Source organism: Mya arenaria, chromosome 2 (genome assembly GCF_026914265.1).
Source record: "Mya arenaria isolate MELC-2E11 chromosome 2, ASM2691426v1".
NCBI classification, from domain to species: domain Eukaryota; kingdom Metazoa; phylum Mollusca; class Bivalvia; order Myida; family Myidae; genus Mya; species Mya arenaria.
Genome location: NC_069123.1, coordinates 15,866,665 through 15,885,759, shown reverse-complemented (window position 1 = coordinate 15,885,759; position 19,095 = coordinate 15,866,665). Strand labels below are relative to the sequence as shown.

The 19,095-nt window shown below is 35.0% G+C and overlaps 2 protein-coding genes across 3 annotated transcripts; both read left to right on the top strand.

Annotated features, from left to right (window-relative positions):
• The first annotated feature begins 3,610 nt into the window (after positions 1 to 3,610).
• LOC128221152 (uncharacterized) lies at positions 3,611 to 11,087 on the top strand. Its single transcript, XM_052929614.1, has 2 exons — positions 3,611 to 3,914; positions 10,014 to 11,087. The coding sequence occupies exons 1-2, from the start codon at positions 3,793 to 3,795 to the stop codon at positions 10,654 to 10,656; spliced, it is 765 nt and encodes a 254-aa protein (XP_052785574.1). The 5' UTR covers positions 3,611 to 3,792; the 3' UTR covers positions 10,657 to 11,087.
• Positions 11,088 to 11,885: 798 nt separating this feature from the next.
• LOC128221136 (glycoprotein-N-acetylgalactosamine 3-beta-galactosyltransferase 1-like) lies at positions 11,886 to 18,285 on the top strand. 2 transcript variants are annotated; one of them, XM_052929602.1, is made up of 7 exons: positions 11,886 to 12,617; positions 13,279 to 13,413; positions 13,720 to 13,903; positions 14,172 to 14,295; positions 14,947 to 15,059; positions 16,983 to 17,094; positions 17,363 to 18,285. In XM_052929602.1, the coding sequence occupies exons 1-7, from the start codon at positions 12,449 to 12,451 to the stop codon at positions 17,519 to 17,521; spliced, it is 996 nt and encodes a 331-aa protein (XP_052785562.1). In that variant the 5' UTR covers positions 11,886 to 12,448; the 3' UTR covers positions 17,522 to 18,285. The 2 variants fall into 2 exon arrangements, with proteins under 2 accessions (XP_052785562.1, XP_052785554.1); XM_052929594.1 differs by having other exon boundaries at positions 11,888 to 12,617; positions 14,944 to 15,059.
• The last annotated feature ends 810 nt before the right edge of the window (positions 18,286 to 19,095 follow it).

The window sequence follows — 19,095 nt, the reverse complement described above, 5'->3', positions numbered from 1 at the left end:
CATATTGCTTGATTCATAATGGGCAAATATTGCAAATTCTATCGAAACGTGACGTGTTTTTATTTTTAATCAAGTACCAACAGTTGACATGCAAAAGTAGTTAAACGGAGCTTATATTAAATAAACTTCAACAAGATTTCAGATTTTTTCTAATCAATCATATGTTTTCCAGTTTCTCTGACACCATGTATAAACTGCTTTCTTACATATTTGTTTAGCCTAGTTTCATAATTGTTCAAACAGTGAGTTAAATAAGAAATACTTAATCACGTGTTGCATCTCTTCAATTAAAATCTTGTGGAGAGTATCTCAGGGGCGGATCAAGAATTTGATGTAAGAGGGGACGTAACTTAGGGGCGGTGCCAGGAGTTGATGTAAGAGGGGACGTAACTTAGGGGCGGATCTAGGAGGTGATGTAAGAGGGGACGTAACTTAGGGGCGGATCCAGGAGTTGATGTAAGAGGGGACGTAACTTAGGGGCGTAAGCTGTTCACTGGCCTTTTTCTCCGAACAAAATTTATTTGGTTTAAAATGTTGAAGGGGGTAGTGGGAGGGTGCACCCAGTCCGAAATGGTGCGGTTTTGGCGTATTTTATTAAAAACAAAATCTTCTATTTTTTAGTAAAAAATAAACTTATTCAACTTGGACGTGTTAAGGGTGGACGGGGGGCGCCGGGTGAAATATCTGTGCGGGTAAATTTGGCCCTTTCGCAGTGTATGTTGGCCCTCGAGATCTTGTCCAGTTACTTGGAGGAACTGCTGCATGATTGACCTGACACTGCACCTGTAACTGTTAAGGAGATGGCATTTTTACATGTTATTGTATTGGAATTTTTCATTTAAAGCTGCACTCTCACAGATTGAACCGTTTTACAACCTTTGTATTTTTTGTCTTGGAACGAGCCATTTTTTGCGAAAATCCATGGAAACCAGTTATATAAGACGGCTGACAAAAATCAGATCGCAGATTTATATATTTAAGTTCAAATTTTAATGTTTTATGCATTTTTCTTAAACCTTTAGTAACGGTTTAAGCCATAAAACATTAATTTTCGAACAGAAATATGAGAATCTACGATCTGATTTTTTGTCAGCAGTCTAATATCACTGGTTTTCAGATATTTACGCAAAAAATGCACTTTCCAAAACAAAAACAAAAGAGTTGTCAAAACGGTAAATCTGTGAGGGTGCAGTTTAAAGCTGCACTCTCACAGATTGAACGTTTTGACAACTTTTTTTTATTTTTTGTCTTGGAACGAGCCAATATTTTCGAAAATCCATGGCAACCACTTATATACGATTGCTGACAAAATTAGATTGCAGATTTTCATATTTAAGTTAAAAAAATGATGTTTTATGCATTTTTCTCAAACCGTTAGTAAGGCATAAAAAATAAATTTTCGAACAGAAATATGAAAAACTACGATCTGATTTTTTGTCAGCAAACTAATATCATTGGTTTGCAGATATTTATGCAAAAAATTGCTCTTTCCAAGACAAAAAATAAAAAAGTTGTAAAAATGGTATATCTGTGAGAGTGCAGCTTTAACTTGAAACTTAAAACTTGTTTATTTGATTAAACGCCTAATTTTATAAATATACCCAATGGCGTTTTACACAGTAATGTAAACCAATATAAAATCAACATGAATACAGTTTCATAAAACACACGAAATATACTTAAGACAGGTATATGCGACATTAAACAAATACAATTGTGTGAAAATAATTAGTTAAATTAAAACTGGTGTGTATCTACTATAAAACATGTAAAAATCTAAGGTATTGATTAAAACAGTCCGCCCACCAACAATATGTTTATTTAGACAAATGCATAGTAGTCGCCGTAATGCGTTTTCAAGTTCTTCTTATAATAGTCCACGAAAGCTGCTAGCTGTATTGCAGAGTAATCGAACATAAAACTTATGCCCTGGACAGTTGACATCATTGTTCGAGCACAAGGAATATTGGAGCTGTGAACCAACGCGAGATTCAGGCAATGAGCTTTGCAGTGTGCGTTATTAGCATGCGATGATCATTCACGAACAAGATCATGAACTCTTCAATATTTCCCCGAAATGTTTGATGCCCCATCGTAACACTGCGCTCGAACTTTTAAGGCATGAGAATGACAAAATATTGGCTCAAAGTTCAATTCCTTTGACAGAGGCACACTAAACGAAGCCCAAATTTTCCTCTCTTGCTGTATGTACCCTTCTTGTCAACAAATTTGACACAGAGTGACAACTGTTCTCTCGTTGATTTGTCGGTAGCTTCTTCTACAATTGTTGCAAAGTATGGACAGTTCCGACTGTCGCTAAGAATCCTTTCCTTGACCTGTTCAGCGCAAATGTCTATGAGTTCGTTTTTGATGTCAGAGGAAGTGTACTTGGCATTATATTGTGCTCTAGCTTTGTGCTCCGACAGAATTTCATCATTGTGTGCAAATGCAGCTATTTTTTTCAATTTTGAAAAATATTTTTTTAATTGTTTTACTTACGAAACAAATGTGTTAAATTAATATGTATTAGTTTAACAACTCATATGTTGGTTATCCGACTGTGCTGTAGTGGTATAGTGTTTGCCTACCACACGAGCGACCTCGATTAGACTCGATCAAGCAAAAAAATATATTTTCGCCACTCATATTACATTCGTAACCAGTTGGTGATATTTTTTTTACTTTCGTCTGTCTGTACGCGCGTCCGTCCGAAACCATTATTCTAAAATTATGTTTAACACTTAAACAGTAACAGAAAACTAAATGGTAAATAGCTATTGGAAAACAAATGGTTGCGGTATTCTAAGTCAAAGGATGCGGTTTATTGTGTGAACTGTTGCCTGTTTTGGGGGACTGATGGCCGTGAAAAGACGTTTAAACACGTTTACATCTGGTATGACCGATTGGAAGAACTTGTCTACGTTGGTTAAACGTCATGAAAATGAAACGTGTCATAGTAATGCTTCCATGCAAATTTAATGACAGTACATAATACATAATTAGCATGTCAAGTGGTTACAATTTAAAATCAAGCGCTCAAAAAACTTTGATCTGACTTTCTTGGTTGCTTGGAAGTTTGGTTACTCCACTACTTCGACCCCCCCCCCCCCCCACCATTCAATTTTTATTGCATTTTTTTATTATTATTATTTTTTTCATTTTTGAGAAAAATGTGTAGGCACGTGCCTAAAGTGCCTAAAGGGAGTAACGCGTCTTCAAATTCTATTTTTAGATTCAATTTGTTACGTGCAGTCTTTTTATAATAATTATGTTTGTTTATTCGATGCAACTTTAGCTACATGTACATCAGATGGGACGGTCTTGCCTTCCAGACCGTATAATTACATTGCCGTACGTTCAAGTGTTCAAATAATTAATATTCTATTCGTTTAATTCATATTTGAAATTATATTGAAAGAATTATTACAGAAATAAAGTTGAAATTGAACTGTAGCTATTATTCTTTCCTAAGATTTAAAACGTTCATTTTTTACAACGAAACGTAAGTAGGTATCTATTTTCAGATTTTCTGAAAATACGAATATGGTTACGATAGAGAATTTCAGAAAACGAATGTATCATGTTTAACTCGTCATCAGACAAACTTTATTATGCGATAATACTGTAAAGCTTTCATTCAATTTTCAATAAGGTTGTGTTGAAGGAAACATTGTTAAAACATGAATTTGAACTTGTTAAATATAATCGTCTGTGGACTTACCGTTTTAAAAAAATAATAATATCAGCTAGTGTATGGACAATTCTATATTATAGAAGTACACGAGATACAGCATGGAGTTAAAACCTTCAGAAATTTATTTCTCGCAGGATTCCATTAACAATGTTTTTGGCAAAAGATGTCGGCATAGTTACCACCTCATTGGAGAAAGTTTGGATGCGATTTGTGAAAACAGGTATTATTTACATTAAAATGTATGCCATGTATAAAACATGTTATTTCATTTGGGTATTCGTTCGTATTTGCGAGTAACGTATACAATAAATCACAGCTGTCCGTCACATAGCTTGATCACTAAAATATGGCCATTCAGTCCTTTTGATATTGTTTTAAAAAATAACCTTTTTTATATGGCCCTTCAGTCCTTTGATATTGTTTAAAAAAAAAATAACAAAAAAAAAAAATGACATTTCAATAAATTTCTAAGAATATAACTTAACTAATTATGTATTATATTCTGTCATTTTGACAGTTGGGATGGTCATGAATTTGATAAAAATAATCCCGTTCTTATTTTTTTTTGCATCCTATGACTGAATGAGAGACTGCTCGGGTGGGAAATTAACTTATAGTGACTGAAAAGATGAAATGGTTGACCAGACTAATTGAGAGATTGTGACTTAAAAAGTCTAATAATGGGAACACATGTCAACAATCAGCATGGCTGACTGATAGATTGGAACTAAACGTACGTACGAGAATGGTGTGGCGTGGTGCCCCTCCTGCCATGCAACATCGATGCTCTGTAGGGAAAATATGCTAAAATATATTTGCGGGAGGAGCGTCCCTTTCCTTCCACATTGTCTTGTGTGAGATATTGTATCTAAAAAGATGGACGGTGTAGTGTTTGTGTGTGAGTGTGGGACTGACCGCCGGATGCTTGGTTGGTTGGGGCATCGTGCTGATGTTCTGCCGTTCATACCGGGCACACTTTCCCTTCAACGTTTACGTTGACGGGGAGGGTGTCCCCTTTTGCCATTCAACACCGTGTTTATGTGACAGAAAGTATATAGCTAAAAAGACTGACGCGCGGATGGTGCAGGAGAGGTGTCTGAGGGCGAAGTTGTGACTGAAAAAATGGATGCTGCTTGTGCGGGTCGACACCATGGCTGTTTGAGAAATTGTGATCTTAAAGGATGACCGAAAAGGTGTGTCAACGCCTGTCAACTAACAGCATGGCTGATTATTAAAGTTTACTAGAGATTGAAACTAAAACGTTTGGCGGGTGGTGTATTGAAATCTTCTACCAGTTGGCATGTATACAATAATGGTGCACCATTACAATAGCGCCAATATGAAAGTACGCGTGGAGTCCTCCAGCCCAATTGCGTTCATACCCCGATGATGACATCAACCCCGCAATTCATTCCTTAAATATACAGGCAAGTATAAATAGACTGGCAAGTAAAAATAATGTGAATATTTAGACAAATTAAAATGTTTGCTTCGAATCTCATTTTAGAAATTTGCACACAGTAAAACGCTTCATCCGTCACCCGAGCAATTTAACTTGAAAGAGAAGTTATAACATATATTAATGTATTTTAGTTTGTTTTTTATGTTTGACAGCCTGTTAAACAAGTTGTATCTTGAATAACCGGATTTCAGTTGAACATAAATCACTACCATGAAATTTAAGTCAAGATTAAGTTGTATTCCACAAACTAATAAAATGGAGAGATCATATTATAGAATTGAACAAAAGGGCGAGGCCATAAAAGCAACATCTCGAATTATAATGTTTGATTAAGTTGTTACACCTGAACTAAAACAAACCTATAGTTTGAGTGTTAAAACTCAATTAAAACGATCACTATTGGTTATTTGTGACAAAATACCTTTAACTGAAATGAAGTTTTAACTTAAAAGTTAGCTCCAGTATTGATTTTATTATCATTATTTATGTAAAATATATCTGAATATTCTGAATAAGAAAACCAATTGTTTATGTACTTAGTTCTGTACATTGTTTGATAATACTTTGGTAATTTGAACGAAGTAGTCCATTTTGACGATGTGTTAAGCCAGAAAGACCATCTGTTATTAAGAAGTATGTCAACCAGAGTAGACATTGCTACCAGCCATTTATTTCTTAGGTTGCCCTTACACAGGAAAATATATTCTGGTGAAAACAGAGTGTGGGCCTTTAAGCTGTTATAACTATGTATTATGAATTGTGTAAAACCATTGCATTGACATTTCAAGTAGCTGTATACTGCGTAAAACCATTCTATGGCATCTTTGGCCTGCAATGTGTAATATTATACCTTACAGGGGCGTAGCCAGGCTGTACTGAATGTTACGGACAAATGTAGGAGGGTGTGGGAGGGGATATCCCTGTAACCGTAGGGGGTTCAGGTTCGAGGCCGCCGACTGTAGTTACCAAGTGATATTTTAGGTTCTGTAAGCTATCAAGCACTGAGAAACAGTGCTTTCTATAGCTGATCTTCCCTTTAAGGCTTTATATTGATGTCAATACATAGCTTAGCCCTCGATTTTGATGCCATTTTTGGCCATTTTTATATTGTTTTCATTTTTTTCAAATTAATGTTACGCACGTGCGTAAGTGCGTAACGCTGGCTACGCCCCTGCCTTACATACATGTGACTGTCTACTCTTTGTATGTAAAAAGTTGATCAGTCCGTATAACACTATATTTTAAAGATGCACTCTCACTCCAATATAGTTTAATCGTATTTTATTGTAAATAATAAACACACGTGGTATACATATTTTCGACAAACAATATTATTGTAGAATTGGGTTGGGTCACAAGTTATGACAACATTAGAAAATGGCCCTCCCCGAAATGTGTCAGACTAACGTTAGAATTGAAAAGTTATGACAATGTCTATTTGCATGTGAATACAAAAGTAACTTTTAATGGTTACATATTTTTTAGTTCGAAACTGGTTTAAGAAATAGATAAGCGGAAGAGAGAGAGAGAGAGAGAGAGAGAGAGGGAGAGGGAAAGAGAGAGAGAGAGAGAGAGAGTATCTGAAACGAATCCGTTGTCGCCAAGTCAACTTGGGCTAATCCTACAAGTGTTTAGTAGACAGGCATCCTATTGAACTTCAGTTGTCTTAAATCTTTTAGATGCAACAATACATGAATGCACTCTTTGAAAAATATATGTATTCTGTTCGTTACTTAGATAACTGTAGCCGTGTAACAATTTATAGGCATTCGGTGGGTGATATTGCCTAGTCTGAAGGAATAACTGACGCCTTTGTGTAGTAAAACGACTACATTTGAAAAGAAAGTGTTCAGCATCTTCGATTTCAGCACCACAAACACAGTTAGGAGACATTGTGATATGATTATTGTAAAGATCAGAATTTAAGTTGCTGCAATTGTTACGCATTCGAGCATGATGGACTGAAGTGGATCTTTCGCCTTCGATATAGAATGTAGGGACTTTGGGGACAGTATACATAGATTTCATTTTACCTTTAAACGTGGGCAATGATACTGCATTTTTTATGGAGTTGTCAAGATCGTTCCACATCCTCAATGCGGATGAAAGTATAGGCTGTGCAAAAATTTGAGTTCTTCTATGTAATGTTTGAAAGTTTTCAGAGTTTCGTAAATAGTACGTGTAGTTACTAAAAGCTTGCACACTTACAATTGCTCGAGATAAGGTGTATTTATATACTAATGGCAGCTTTTGAATTGTTCTTCTATCCGTAAGGGACACCCAGCCAATTTCTTTTAGTAGATTGCGTATTGATACGGATCGTGTAAGACCGGTACCTACGCGAGCAGCCTCATATTGAATTTTGTCTAGAGTATCTTTTTTCGAATTGGGCACAATTATCCCATAGAAGTGATCCGTATTCTAAATGCGGACGGAGGTATGATAAGTATATGTGATTAAGTGTTTTTCTGTGTAGTTTGAATTTCATCATTTTTATTGTTCCAAGAATTGTTGACGCTGTTGCGATGATATTAGGGATATGTTGGTGCCATGACCCATCGTTACTGATTGTTAAGCGGAGATGCTTGTGGTGATCAACAAACTGAACAACGAAAAGAAGTTTGGGACTATTTCTTTGACAATATGTCAGAAACATTGCTTCTATTTTAGCGGGATTAAAGTTAACCAACCATTGTTTAGACCATGCTAAGATTGAATTATGATCGTGGTTTATTGTGTCTTCTATCATATTTACGTCACGGGAGGAAACAGCTAAAGAACTGTCGACTGCGAAAAGACGAGTTATGCTTAGTAGAGCATCTGCTATGTCATTTACATAGATAAGAAAAAGTAGAGGCCCTAACACGGATCCTTTAGGGATACCACCTTCTAACACTCTTGATTCTGAAAAGGATGATTTAGCACGAAGACCATTTGGTTTCGGCTTTTTAAGTAATCTGTTTGCCAATCCAATAAATTTCCATTTATACCGTATTGCTTTAGTTTGAAAATGAGACCTTTGTGCCACACTCTGTCAAAGTCCTTGGATATGTCGCAAAATACAATACATGTTGATTCTTTGTCATCATAAGTTTACAAATTTGGTTATAAATGTCATCTAGCTGATATTGAGTCTAATGACCTGGTAAAAAGCCAGATTGCTTTTTAAATATTAAGTCATTACCATTAAGATGGTTATAAATATTTCTAAACATAATTCTTTCCATGACTTTACCAACACAGCTTATTAAGGAGATCGGTCTATAGTTAGAAGGTTCGCCCGGTGCACCCTTTTTAAAACGAGGCATAGCATTAGTAGTTTTTCAATACTCGAGATATTTTCTTTTTATCAAAGACTTGTTAAATAAGAAACACAGGGGAAGGCATACCGCTTTTTGATGTAGCTTTCATAATTTTGGGACTAATTCCGTCTGGGCCTATAGCTTTGTTAACATTAAGGTTTTCTAAAACATCAGTTACATCCAGTTCTGTAATTACGAAGTTAGATAGATATACTCCAATATAAGATTTACCACAATTAATACAATTGTTTAAACATATCAAAAGGGATGAATAAATGTCAAAAACAATGGTTTTTATGAAGGATACCGAGTTTAATTTGAAAGAAAGGTCCAGAAAACACGGTATCTTATCAATAAATCTTTTAGCATTCACCAATCATTTAATATTTTTTGCGTTTTCAGCTATTAAATACACGGCGACAATCTTGTTAATTAGTAATTAATATTTTTCATAAATGCATTATTTAGTAAGTAGGTAAAGGTTTATTGCTCAAAATTTATGTTTGCCTTGTTTGGTGTACATAATAGTCTCATAAAGTAGAAAGACCGTATTTTATGAAAATTGCTGTCAAATTTAACTCGGTATCCATCGTAAGAAACAATGTTTCGACAAAAGAATCTGTATATATTTTAAAGTGCTTCATTTTTTAAAACAAAAATTCATCAAACCGGCGCGCTGTTCTATTGCGATTTATATTCAGAATCTATATCCATTGACATGCGTGTCGTACATACGAATACGTTTATTTACAGGGGATACAACTCTTTCAAACGTATTACTCATATGTTTATATACAGTCGATGTGTTAAAAGGGTGGATGGTGGGCAGTCGCAATGGCATAAAACATAAAGCACTTTAAAATATATACAGATTTTTTTGTCGAAGGTGAAGATTTCCTATCGTCATTTTTGCAGTCCCACGAGTAGTGTGTGTTTCCTCTTAGAATTGCATTTTTAATTATGCTGTATCATAACTGCATATTTATATATTGTAGCATCGTAATTATGGCCATACCCAAATTGTGACCAGTATGAATTAGAGTAACGAACAAGTGAAACTCTTTAAAAAAAAAATGTACACATCCGGGTGCATTACTGCGAGAGCCCGTCGATGGCAGAGCCTTATTTCTTAATACTACTACTACTAATAATAATAATAAATAATAATAATAATAAAAACAAAACATTACTAGAAAGTAGAAATATATCGAGAGTCCGGTTTTTCTAAACGGCACAATTCATTAAGCAATATTTTGTCTCAATGGAAAGGGCTGGCGGAAACCTTTCAGATTGGAAAAAAACTCTCAATAGTTGTCTAAATCCTTACCTCAGAAGCGGGGGGGGGGGGATTCATTTTTTGCCTAACAGGGTCTCTTAAAATTTCAATTGTCGAAGTGATAGGAAGTCACTCGTAGTCTCACATCTCATGTATGCCCGCCACACTTGTTTCACATCTTATGTAAAACACGTATATCTTTCAGTTTGTAATCAGTTGTGGTAGTGGAACACCTTTAACTTCATAGACACTACTCATATACTCATCTTTGTTTTTTAGGTGCAGTATTCATTCTATCCCGACGATATCTGTCATGAAAAAGAACGGAAGATGGATAACTTCCGACAATCGCCGATTGTGGGTCTTTCGACAGCTTGAACGTCTTGGAAAATGCAAAACTGTACCCGTCCACACCACTGACCACATACCCGCGGGGAAGATGACGGCACTTAATAGCGGCGACTCAGTACACGTGCGCGGAAATCCTGGTGGAAGGTGGCATCTGAAACCCAAACCCAAACCGGTTATAAACCAACAGTATACATCAAACTCACGTCCATCGAGTAACATACACACGCCCTTACTGAATAGATCATATCTTCGTGAACATGAAAGGAATTCGACACCTTGTACAGTTCGACCAAAGACTACACCTGCCATATATGGCTACACCAGTCCCGTATCTGAACCGGTTATGAACCAACAGTATACATCAAACTCACGTCCATCGAGTGACATACACACGCCCTTACTGAATAGATCATATCTTCGTGAACATGAAAGGTTTTCGACTTCGCATACATATCACTACCCTACTCCCATATCTGACTACTCAACACGAAGGGAGATAAATCATGATAATACACAGTATAGGCCTGCTCAAACGGGAAAAAAGGAGATAGATTGTTGTACAATTTTATAAAGTAGGGTATGTTTGAGAGACTCGAGCATATCTGTAAATGTACATGTCATTTCTTGTTCCAATGTTTAAAATGTTTCATACCAAAAAGCCCACTATCACAAGGTGTAAATACATCTTGGTTTACAAGTTTGTACAAACTCTATCAGAATGTTCTGAAACATGTCATTTGCAATGTGAAAATGTAATCTGGCATATAGTATACCACATGTATTTCAATTGCACATCCATTGCTTTTAGTCGCGCATACAACATAGATTCCGTAAAGAAGTATCGATAAAAAAACAGCATTTTTGTACTTGAAATGGTACTTTTAATAATGTTTAGTGTGCTTTATCATGTTTTGTTTTTTAATATTTCACTACTGTTTATTGCATTTATGTGCATTTAGATTTTTTTATCATATGAATTGTTATTAAAGCGTTCTTCTTTTTTTCAAATGTCTTATTTACTGCGTTTGATATTATCAAAACACTTTTCAAAATGAATTATGGATTTAACAGTACAAAGTGGGCGATCTTTAATGTATTTTAATACTCATTCAACCATAGTCATTGTAATCGTCAATAACATAGAGTTACTTTTATCCTTGAATGCGTTTTCAATACAAATTGGTAAAAGTCGTACGCTATTTAATATTTTGAATCATAGTTCCACAAGCACTATTGGGCAATCATTATCATTTTTTTTTTAATTTAGCCAATACATACATAGCAATGAAACATAAACAAGCGGTGTTATACATATACGCAGTAATGTGCTTTAATTTCTTAAATTTGTCTGAAATCGTTACGACATATAGATCAGAATATTGTGTGTAACGGCATTACAATAGGTCTGTTCATAAATAGTTTATATACTCCCCGAACATAATGTTCATAAACCCTTAAAGGAGGTATATGAAACACGGTAGCACGTTAAGTATGCAACCAGTAAACAGCTGAAAAATGCTTTTAATTGCATTGACAAATAGACAAGTGTATATCGATACCGTCGGGGCATTTAATTTCAAAGGCATCCTATGATGAAAAACATCATGCATTAATTTAATTTGTAAATTTCTAGAAAATAATAAACCAATTGCAATTGTAGTTTAAGCAAATAAACACACACACTGTATATATTCTCATAGTTGAAATAAAGCAAAGTTGTATAAAAATATGCTGTTGTAAAGATAAACTCCCGTTTCAGTGTAGTGTATACCTGTAAGATCGATTCAATGCTTTACCTGTGCGTTATGGATATGCTCAACCATAGATGGTGTTAAAACTTAAAACCATCATGCTTAATAACTACAGGATACTTTAAATATGTGGTTTACAGTTATTTAGCATTTATCTATATATATATACATAAATTATATCAATTAACAGAATGTTACTCACATATTAATATGAAATGTGTGAAATGGATTGTTTCCGCTAATTCCAAGACAAAAAAATAAAAAAGTTAAAAAACGATTAATCTGTGAGAGTGCAGCTTTAAGCTGAAATTATTATAAGATATTTGAATAGTGTAACAATGTGTGAATTCTTAATGGATCGTGCAGAGCATAGCAGACTCTCTCAAGCATGAAGGACGAATTAACTACGAAAATATATTCGATTTAGTTACTTTGGTGAAATGAGTAATCATGTTTTTAGGCTGCTCATGACATTCGTGATTTGGCAGTCTATCGGTTACACGTTTATACAAGTAAAAGTAATGAAATTAGCACACATGGTTTAAGGCTGCTCATGACATTCTTGTTGGGACTGTCTATCGGGTACATGTGTATATAAGTCAGTGTAATGAAATGAACACACATGGTCTAAGGCTGCTCATGACATTCCTGTTTGGACTGTCTATCGGATACATGTTTAATGAGTTTCTTTCGGGAAAATGTGATCATATTGCCGAGGAGGAAAACAGCTACGTGTCTGACATTCTTCAAAAGAATGGAGTTTTATCCGAACATCATGTTGGTAAATATTAGTCATCGTAGTACGTTCAAAGGTGGCAGAATTAGTCAGAAATGGCGAAAAATATATATTTTGATATAATCATATCCATTTTTTTCACAATCTTTGTCAGAAACTGCCACCTAAAAGGACGTTTCTATAAATATTTTTTCTTAAATACACATTATAATATGGAATTTATTGGGTTCACTTCTTAAGTATTTAAGGGTTGTTTTGTTACGATAGTAATGAAATGGAAACTACAAATAAAAAGCTTAGCTGCCGAAACAAATTATGCCTTTCTCAATGCCACAAAACCAAACGCCAAATAGCAAACAAATCTCAAAAAACAAATGAAAAAAAAATCGATAAAATAAATATTGTAAGGTACCTTCTTGGAAGTATTCATTTAGTTACATACTGTTTGGGTTTGTTATCATGTGTGTATATACAATTTTAATTGGGCGTAAGAAACAGCAACATCATCATTGCAGTAGGCAGATTTGACAAGTACTGGGATTGTCTCTGTAGTTTTCATTATGTGTTGTGTAGAAGATAAGCTAGTATTTTAACACGTATATCAAGCATAAAGAACATTTCCAAGTTGCATTTCAATTTTATAATTTATAAGTACATCAATACTCTCAAATTGGCACTCATCATTATAATGCAAACTCTGTCTTAGCCGAGACAAGCGTGGTTGCCGACCTTCTTCGGGAGAAGGTGAGGGTTCTATGTTGGGTCATGACCTTACCTGCTAATCATTTCACTCGGGCTGAGCATGTGAAGAACACGTGGGGCGGACGTTGCAACATTCTATGTGAGTGTTTCTTTATAGCTGCATGTTCTGTTTGTAATGATTTCTCTTGTAATTTTTAACTTGTTTAATGATTCAAAACTGATTTATAAGGCATTTTACATGTAATTTACCAAATTATTGCAATATACGAACTAAACTCTGAGGAAATTGTTTTTAATAGATATACTTTGAAGGTACACATCACATACGAACGGTGTCTCTAAACAAGGACTTTGTTAATGTCTTGGCAGCTAAGTCTGTGCATTAAATTTTCATTAGTACTTTATGTACCACATATGACATGCCTTCTTTTGTCATAACTTCCAGTATTTATGTCAACCGGTCGCGAAGACGCTTTGCCGACGGTCGTTCTTCCGGTTGAGGAAGGTCGGGAACACTTGTGGATGAAAACCAAGATGGCGTTTAAGCATGTGTACGAGCACTTCCGGGATAAAGCTGACTGGTTCCTCAAAGCCGATGATGATACATACGTCATCGTTGAAAATTTGAGGTAAAACAATTAACATGCTTCGATATTTCCATGGTATTTTCAAGTAAGTCACATTGAAAATTTTAAATGCAAAAGAAATATGATTTGTTAAAGTGTTTGATTAATTGATATCCAAAATAAAACTTAATAATCACCTTATCTGTCAGAAAGATCACCTTATCACCTTATCTGTCAAAAAGCCAATATTGCAATAACTACAGGAATCAAACAAATTGTTACATTGTCATCGCGGATAAAACAGTTCGAATAATTTGTCTCCTTACGAAAGGTACATGTTAAAGGACAAAGATGCCATGAAACCAGTCTACTTTGGGCGTCACTTTAAGGCAGGAAAAGGCAAGGGATTTATGTCTGGTGGAGCGGGCTATGTGCTCAGTAAAAGGGCCCTTACGGTTTGTTAACTGTTAATAAGTACTATTAATAAGTGATATTAATAAGCTTGTCCCTGAAGTTTCCGTTTTATTATTGTAGATGTTATTTATTGACATTTAAATTTTACTGTTACCTAAAAATATCATTTGAATAATGAGTAATAATGGATTATTAAACGGCATTGTGAGCTATTCACATTTTATTTATTTCTTTTTTTATATGTAAACATCTTTAATTAACATGCATGTATCAGCCAAATTCTAATCATTGACACATTTATGGAAGAGAAAAATTTGAAAATTGACCCTAACAGTTTTGTTCTTTAAACATTATAATTAAAGACGATCATATCTTCAGATTGACATAGCAAAATTTAGCTACACAGATTTGAGTAATAAAATCATTATCAATGATTTATTTATAAGGGGAAACATCCTGATAACTGGGGAAATCATTAGGACTACACATATTTTTAATACCATTAAAGTCAGAAACACAAACTATTATGCTCTTTTAAGTTGTTTAATAATTGCATTAGGCATAACAAAATATAATTATTTAAACATAGGATGAATGTTTCATTTAACTCTTTATATAAACATAGAACAATTTGAAATCAAAGTAAATGTTATCATTAACTGTTACTGGTCATGCTACTTAATTTACAGCAGCTGTACACCTCTCTGAGTGACCCTTCGAAGTGCGAGCTGTCGACCAGAGGAGCAGAGGACGTTGAGCTGGGCAAGTGTCTCGAAATGGCTGGAGTCAAGCCTGGTGACTCAAGGTAACACATATGAGTTAAGACTGAATGTGGGTGGTAGGTTTGTGTTTGCTTTTTAATGAATTTATAAATAATTTCCTAAGTTGACTACTCACAAACCTGTAAAAAACATCATTGATCTCCGGATTTTGCTGGTTTGCCCTCCATTGGTGAACAGTGGATAATGAATTTATGTTTGATGCATTGTGTCTCATGTCGGCTAGTCTTTGAAATATAAGGCTTCTTGTATTTGGCTTATCACTGTTGTTGTCTTTGTATTATGAACACGTGTACTATAACGTATTCTAGTATTCTACTACCATCCAATTTATTTTCATATAAACGTTTACATTCTTTGGTAATACGAGTATTTGTGTGCTCTCCTGAAATCGTTAGTGCCTTTAACATCCTTTGGTCTGTACAGTTTAGCTTTTGAAATGTGTGCCATAAACATTCTTTGGTAATACGAGTATTTGTGTGCTCTCTTGAAATCGTTAGTGCCTTTAACATCCTTTGGTCTGTACAGTTTAGCTTTTGAAATGTGTGCCATAAACATTCTTTGGTAATACGAGTATTTGTGTGCTCTCTTGAAATCGTTAGTGCCTTTAACATCCTTTGGTCTGTACAGTTTAGCTTTTGAAATGTGTGCCATAAACATTCTTTGGTAATACGAGTATTTGTGTGCTCTCTTGAAATCGTTAGTGCCTTTAACATCTTTTGGTCTGTACAGTTTAGCTTTTGAAATGTGTGCCATAAACATTCTTTGGTAATACGAGTATTTGTGTGCTCTCTTGAAATCGTTAGTGCCTTTAACATCCTTTGGTCTGTACAGTTTAGCTTTTGAAATGTGTGCCATAAACATTCTTTGGTAATACGAGTATTTGTGTGCTCTCTTGAAATCGTTAGTGCCTTTAACATCCTTTGGTCTGTACAGTTTAGCTTTTGAAATGTGTGCCATAAACATTCTTTGGTAATACGAGTATTTGTGTGCTCTCTTGAAATCGTTAGTGCCTTTAACATCCTTTGGTCTGTACAGTTTAGCTTTTGAAATGTGTGCAATAAACATAATGGTAGGTGTTGCTGATGCATATGTCCCTTATTTTCATTTGCATTGCTTAGTGCTCAGTGGATTGTTAAGATCGTTCGACGAATGGCAGAAGGTAGCTTAAAATAATATTTATGTACTGTTGTGATACCTTCCAACGTTAAGCACACGATACTGAACCATACTACTTGCTTATGTTTATCGCGTCTTATACGTTATGATCGTTCTCGCCAGAATAATTCTCCTGACAAACACATAGAGGTGACATGTGTGATTTATTTTCAACTCGTGGTCAAAACTCACCAACTGAGTAAAATTAAAATTATATCGTTCCCATGACTAACATATCATGCGATGAGTAATGCGGGGTCACGAGATAAATACGTCGATTCATAACGATATAGTAGCTGTGGCCACGACATGGCTTACACATTAGAACAAGTAACAAGTCATGGCCACGAGAGGAAAAATAACACAGGTCACCTCTATACCACCGACCGCATAATTGTCGCCCCTACCTCTTAAATTGAAACTTCCTGCTTTAGTATTTTCTGTAATACGTTAATTTTCATGACGTAAGTTGTATTAAATCCGTTTAATGATACAATGTGGCCTTCAGCGACATGCCAAGTATTGAGAAACGTAAGCGATGATCTTATTTAAGGACATGCGAGAAGGGCCTTAAAGATATACAAAACGAGAAAAAACAATGTCACAAAACAAGAATGGCAGACAACACATGCATCAAAATATCGTTATCAATAAATGTTGGGGTAACCACATTTAAACGTTCATGTAAACATGAATTATCTAGGGGTTTAAACTAATGTATTTGCCCAATGTCACTTTACATTGGTCTTTGGTTTCTAAATCGTGTTGACCTATTTGTCTGTTTATCAAAGGGACGGGATGAAAGAGACGTTTCATCCATTCATACCAGAACATCACCTCATTCCTGGAGCGTTACAAGATAATTTGTGGTACTGGTCGCTAAACAAATACCCTGTAGTTCAGGTAAGTTTCGAAATTAAAAGAAATGCCTAAATAATCATCGTTGTGAAAAACAACAACAAAACGTGAGTACGTACTAAGTTACAGATAATATTCATTTGCATAAAGAAAACAGCGATATCACATTATATGCGATATACCTTTGCGTAATTGGTCATTGAGGAGTTACCACAAGATGGAAACAGTTTAAAACATACTTTCGTTAATAAAGAATTATGAAAAATCACATGACGGACTTGAAAGTCACTTCAGACAATATCTTACTTTGCAGGGACCTGGTTGCTGTAGCGACTATGCCATCAGTTTTCACTACGTAAATCCAAATATGATGCATGTACTTGAGTATATGGTCTACCATCTTAAACCGTATGGAAGAAACTTGATAACCAACGTGATAAATTGTGATGAAATCCATAGAACATTGACGTGATTTATCAGACCAACACAGTGTAGTTGACCTTGTGTTTTTTTATAAAAAGAAATGTGAAACTGATACTTTCCCTAGCATCTAAAATGCATTATATAAATAAACGTTCAATATATTGAAGAGATTTTTTTTCATTTTTCTTAGCCTGAGTCTGGAAATAAAATTCAATGGGTTAGTACGTATCGATTCTGGTGCAAATCTGATTGGTCGAGAGAAATGTCACATGAGCAGTTAGCACTGGCTTATAATTATTTTGTTAATGTTTATCTCTTAACTTTACAATATTTTTGGTGGTTTTATGTTGTTTTATGCCACACCTGTCTTCGTTCAATATCACTTGACTGGTCAGCAAAATTTTTGGCTCCTTGGCTTGGCATCTGCAAGCAAAACATATCTCGAAATATGGGAGTTCGTATTCCGAGCCAGTGCAATACGGCCGTATATCACCCTGCTAACGAAACGCCATTACACGTAAGGAACTATGTCAAAAGTGACTTCATAAAACAAAATAGTCTTTCCATAAACTGACACTTATTACGAAAATGTGTTTTTAAGACATTTAAACCAGTTATGAAAATAATAAAAGTTAATTTCATGCGACTAACATGCATTTTGGCAATACTCCATCCCAGTCGAATAAAACTTTCCGGGTCAAAATGCAGAACTAATATCCGTATTGTGTCATTAAGTTATAATTTTATTTTGTCTCGTAAATTAACAAAACTGATCAGTATTCATAGATACATTTGAATAAATATGGATATTTCGAGAGTTATTGTATATATATGGACGTTTACAAATGCTATAGATGTGTCCACAAGTTATCGGTTTAATTTCTGATTGAGCGTGCTTTGTACGAGTATACCCCAATGCCAAATCCATCGATACAAATGTACAATATCGACTCGACTGGATCTTTTGAGCAGGGTAATAAGCTTTAAACCCGGAAGATTTGAATATTTAATTTAGAAACCTGAGCTTATCACTTCATGGTTACTATCTGTTATACGTAGTGGAAATGGAAAACAGAAACGCGCATTTATTAAGTAAAACATACTCTTACGATAAATGAAATGTTAAGGAGCCTAGAAGACAAATCGACGCAATGCAGAAGAAAACATTCAACTTTTAACAGAAGGTGGAAATCATTTGATGCATAGCAGACATAGAGCATCTACAAGTGGATAACCGGTTGATATTCAAAGATGTCGGAACCTCTATGTTGTAATATCCACGGGGAACTGGTGACAGCATTATGTGTCACACATAAAGATTTTTTGTGCACGCAGTGTCTTATTTCCAGTGATCACAATACCTGTGTAAAGAATGTATTGACAAAATTCAACACAGAAAAAGACAAATGTTTCATTAAGTGTATTAGTGTACGTAATCAAATGTCATGTAAAGAGAACGAAGTCAAGAAACGCATGGAAAAAATACAATCAGGTAAAGAAAGATTGGAATTGGAGATAAACGCAACATTTGACCGCCTGAAGGAAAAACTAGAAGAGATGCGAGGAAACACTCTTCAAGAGTTAGCTGATGCTGAAAGTAAAATGGGCAATACATACAAACAA

What these genes read in the sequence shown, in the direction of transcription:
- LOC128221152 (XM_052929614.1), top strand. Translation starts at nt 3,793, where the DNA reads ATGGAGTTAAAACCTTCAGAAATTTATTTCTCGCAGGATTCCATTAAC. An exon ending in GATGCGATTTGTGAAAACAG is followed by an intron (nt 3,915 to 10,013) that starts GTATTATTTACA and finishes TTTGTTTTTTAG; the next exon opens with GTGCAGTATTCATTCTATCC.
- LOC128221136 (XM_052929594.1), top strand. Translation starts at nt 12,449, where the DNA reads ATGAACACACATGGTCTAAGGCTGCTCATGACATTCCTGTTTGGACTG. An exon ending in GTCATCGTTGAAAATTTGAG is followed by an intron (nt 13,904 to 14,171) that starts GTAAAACAATTA and finishes TCCTTACGAAAG; the next exon opens with GTACATGTTAAAGGACAAAG. An exon ending in GTCAAGCCTGGTGACTCAAG is followed by an intron (nt 15,060 to 16,982) that starts GTAACACATATG and finishes TGTTTATCAAAG; the next exon opens with GGACGGGATGAAAGAGACGT.